This window comes from Hipposideros armiger, unplaced genomic scaffold (assembly GCF_001890085.2).
Source record: "Hipposideros armiger isolate ML-2016 unplaced genomic scaffold, ASM189008v1 scaffold_43, whole genome shotgun sequence".
NCBI classification, from domain to species: domain Eukaryota; kingdom Metazoa; phylum Chordata; class Mammalia; order Chiroptera; family Hipposideridae; genus Hipposideros; species Hipposideros armiger.
In genome coordinates, this window is record NW_017731393.1 from 4,415,183 (window position 1) to 4,419,807 (window position 4,625).

The 4,625-nt window shown below is 48.3% G+C and overlaps 1 protein-coding gene across 7 annotated transcripts in view; it reads right to left on the reverse strand.

Annotated features, from left to right (window-relative positions):
• EVL (Enah/Vasp-like) overlaps nucleotides 1-4,625 on the reverse strand; it is a 179,556-nt gene that overhangs the window by 85,148 nt on the left and 89,783 nt on the right. The window contains exon 1 of one of the 7 annotated variants that reach the window (XM_019639334.1): nucleotides 3,990-4,113. The exons of the other annotated variants lie outside the window; for them this stretch is intronic. Coding sequence (XP_019494879.1) covers nucleotides 3,990-4,000 — 11 coding nt within the window. The 5' untranslated portion in view covers nucleotides 4,001-4,113. Of the gene's footprint in view, nucleotides 1-3,989; nucleotides 4,114-4,625 lie in introns of those variants that run through there. 7 annotated transcript variants of the gene reach the window in all.

Sequence of the window (4,625 nt, forward strand, 5' to 3'; positions counted from 1 at the left end):
CCAGAAGCCGGCGACTGATCTGCCTCGCCTGGGAAGAGCGCAATGATGGTGCCAACTTGGGCCAGTGAAGCAACATCCTCCACAACTAGACTGAAGACCAAAAGGAGAGCAATTTGTCTGTTCACTTTCCCCCAATTCCCCAGCACTGTTCCCATCCCCCAATTCCCCAATAAAAATCTTAAAAAAAATAAATTAAAAAAAAATATATTGTTCACCTCTGTAGCCCCAGTAGCTGGGATCCAGTGATTGTTCAAGAGGTATTTTTGAATAAATGCTTGCTTTCGAGTTTGCCTAGTTTTGCCAGGTGTCATATTTCTCAGGCTTCAAGGATTCTTTGGGGGTGGGGAGCACCACAACTGACCTGAGATCTAGCCACCTCTGCTTTCTCTCTCTTCCTGCATTCATTTTTAAAAAATAAACCAAGAAAACATCCCACTTACTGAGTACTGACCACGTACCAAACATATTCTCGTACTTAGAAGAAACATCTCTGTCCTCAAGTAGAAGACACACGTGCACAGAAATCGTACACAATCTCCAGGTGTGTGCAAAGTGCCACAGTGCAAGAGGAGGGCACTTCTGTCCTGCCCGCGAGGGAGGGCACCATTCCAGGCAGAGTGAATAACGGCAGCCAAGGTCCGGAGAGGGGAGCACAGCGTCCTCGGCCATCACTCTGGTCTCCCCTGGCTTCTCAAAGCTCAGTCAAGGGAACAAGGAAACCCACACCACAGATGTCATCACTATGTTCCAATTCAAGCGACTGAGAAACACAGCCTTGTCAGAGGTGAGGAATATTCACAAGTAATTGTTTGGAATTGAGGAAACAGGCCTGGAGAATGGAGTAGGTTTCCCAGTGTCCCGTGGCTAATAGGTGGGCAGGACCTGACTACATACCTTACTTGCTGCGGTAAGCGGGGCTTTCCTGCTTCATGTAGTGAAGCATTTTTACCACGTGACTTATCCCTTCTAATGCCATTCTTTTCAGAACCATTGGAAAGTAAGTGTAGGCATCATGATACTTTAATCCTAAGGTTTTTAGCCTACATTCTTTAAAATAAGGACTTCCTAATATGTAACTTAAATACCATTATTACACCTAAGAAAATTAATAATTTATCCAGTTTACTCCAAATGTTTTGATTTTTATGGATCCAGGACCCACTCACGCATTAATTATACTTGGGTGTCTACTTATTCTCTTTTAAGCTAGAATGTTAGGCCATTTTTTTGTTTGTTTGTTTGTCATTGGTATTGATTTTTTTTGTGTGTGAAGAGTTCAGGCTAATTGTCCTGTAAGCTGTGTGATGCGGGTGACAGTAGGTACTATGCTATCACATCACACCAGGCAGCACCAATGTTAGCTGCCTTCTCTTTGTGAGGCAAGGTTGGTTAAAGAGTGATCACCAGACCTCTCCAAGGAAAGGGAATTTCCCCCTCAGCAACTAGTAATCACCTACAGGGTGACTTTCTTTTTTTCTTAATGGGAGCAGGCTTGAGACAGGTTTAATGTTATGTTCTAAACTTAAAATGTTTATTCTGAAATATTTCATGTCTGTGAGAATCTCAAATGGTGACGTTTAAGCCCCATGTTTGTTGAGTATTAGAATTAAAGCAAGCCTTTGGGTATATGAAGAATGAACTCAGTGTTAAACGCAGACATCTTTTCTTCCATCCAAACTGGCTGCCATATCATGTGCAATCAAGATGCTTGCTTCTCCCCACTCCAATGCCACCGTCCCAGGCGGCTGGCCCCCACTTCACTCCAATGCCACTGTCCCAGGCGGCTGGCCCCCCACTCCTCTCCACTCCAATGCCACCGTTCCTGACGGCTGGTCTCCAGTTCTCTCCACTCCAATGCCACTGTCCCTGATGGCTGGTCCCCAATTCTCTGGGAAGTCTAGTGGGGTCTGGGAAAAACACTCCACCAACTGCTGGGAGACTCTGATATTCCAATTGAACCTGTCTCACACCACTTCCCACACTTTCTTTCAAGGCCCCCAACATGGCCCTCTCCTTGGGGAGCCATCTGATAGGTCATGTGGACATCAGGGTTATTCTAACCTCAAAAATTTATAAATTCCAATATATGCCTGTGTCCCCAGAGTCTGCGACTGTGACTACTTGTGGAAGTGGAATGGGTTTCAACACAGCCTTGGGGACAGCTGTAGAGAGCTGGCTGGGTCAAGTGGCCTGGGAATGAGACATGGCTGATTATCAGCGTGGTGATGGGGCTCATTTCAACAAACACCTGAGTAAGTGCATCCATTTACTAGGCACAGGGACAGACAGGAATGAGTGACAGCATGCTGCCTGTGACAGCTCTGGGCAGGGAGGGGAGATGGTGAAGGAGCAGACGGGGGACACAGATAAGCATGGGGTGTTACAGCAGGACAGAGAAGGCCTCTCTGTCTCTCGTGGCATCAAGGTGAAATCAGAGACTGCAAAAGGTAACAAGATTAGGAGGCCTTGATTCTAGCCTTGACTCTGTAATTTTGGGCTAGTTCCTTCAAGACGCTATAGCTAAGCCTAGCTTCTGAAAAAACAAGAGACCTGGCTTCAAATCCCAACTCTGTCAAGTGATACCAGTGTGACCTGGAACAAGTAACCTAACTTTGCTGACCTTTATTTTATTATCATCTATAAAATGGGAACAACAAAATACCACCTTGGAGGATGAGGATTAAATACAGCGTATCCAATATAATTAGCACAATGCTTGGCATGTAACACTCAAAAAGGGGTAGTATTGTTACTTTTCTCCTTTATGGGTCCAGCTGCCTAAGCGACGCTGCTGGACTAGACCAGTTCTCAACCACATCTGCCCCAGGACACTAGAGCAACACGGCCCGCTCTCATGAGAAGAACCTAGAATCGTGCGGTGATGGTCACGGTGGCACACTGGAGTCTTTGGAACAGAAGAAGACAGAGAAGCTTTGAGAAGCTCTCCAAATGATTAGGCGTCGCTGGGGAGGAGTTCATCTGGAATGTCAAGTTTAGTAACTCCCTGCCATGCTTCTAGAGAGCCTGTGCAGTGTCCTGGAGAAAATACTGGACGAGGTCGTGCTGGCTGGTTCCAGCTGCAGTCCTTCCTCAACCAGCCATGTGCCCTTGAGCAAGTACACAACTTTTCACTGGCTAGGCTTCCTCACCACAAAACCAGAGCGATAATACCTCCCTTATCTACCTAACAGGGTGAAAAGAACCAAAGAAGAAAACGGGTAAAACAGCGCTCTGGAAATTGCAAAGTACTTTTTAAGATGCAGGATTATAATTTTATGCTAAGACACGAAGCTGTAATGAGTTAATCAAGTCAGCCCCGAACCCCAGGGAACCAAGCTCCATCCTACCACGTACCACCTTGTATGGAGTCGTAGGGCAGGGGCAAGTTGTGTCAAATGTCATCACACCTTCAGAAAGACCACGCATGACCAGATGCGCGAATGCAGACCAACTGATGCTCACACACGTGCTAAACAGCCCCAGTCCCAGGGACCCAAGGCCTCAAGCCAGAGCCTCTCTAGCTGAGGTCAGGACCCTGCTGTTACAGTCCATGAAGTTTCTATTGTAAAAGGAACCCCCGTTTTCCCCTCTTTGCTCAGCATTCAGAGAAAACAACCTGAGTTTTTCCGGGTCATTCTGGAGAGAAGAGCACCTGAGCCGAAGCACAACCCCTTTGACAGATCAGCCCCCTCCACAATCCCAGGCAGGTGTTTGACCTCTGAGTGTTTTCGACACAGAAGCCATTAAAAATCACAACCATCAAGATACACAGGCCCATGTAATGTACAGACCAGCAGATGGAGAGTGGGCAGGCACTGTCACTACCTCGCTGTGTGACCTTGGGTAAGTCTTTGCCCTCTGGTCCTCGATCTCCCCATTTTCTAACAAGGGGATCTGGGCTGATTCCTGTGGTCCCTCAGCTCTACACCGTTATGATTCTAGGTTTTCTCTTGCCATCCCTCTGTCCCCTCTTTGGTCCCCGTACTCACACCGCGGCCATGGCTGAAAGGCTTAGCACAGGGAACCTGGAGAAGGTGAGGCTGGTGCTCCCACAGGCTACGCTGATGAGAGGACCACAGAGCCTTGGGAGGCAGCAATTTGATTTTTAGACTCTGCTTAAAACCAAACAGGAAAAGGAAGCTGAACCAGAGACAGGGGAACCAAACCCCAGTTAGAAACTGAAACCGAGACAGAAAATGGAGAAACAAGAGGCTCCTGGTACAGAGCCCACCAGCGTGGGCGGCTGAACCCACTGCACCCGAAGCCCCAGGCTGCAGCTTCGCGCCTCTAAGGCTTCCTGTGAAGGCCGAGGCCTCGGGGCTGGGGTGGGGACCAGGCCTCGGGGCTGCCTCCACTGCCAACTCCACAGCCCTGTCTCCATCACAGCCATCTGGAGGGCCCAGGCCTGGCTTTCCCATCTGGGACAGGAAGTGCAGGGGCAGTGCGGATGGCTCCCTAAAGGCCTTTATGAAAAGCCCCCCAAAATCGAAGGCGTGCTCACCCATCCTCCAGAGCAGCAGTTCTCAACCTTCCTGATGCCGCGACCCCTTAATACAGTTCCTCATGTTGTGGTGACCCCCAACCATAAAATTATTTTCGTTGCTACTCTATAACTGTCATTTTGC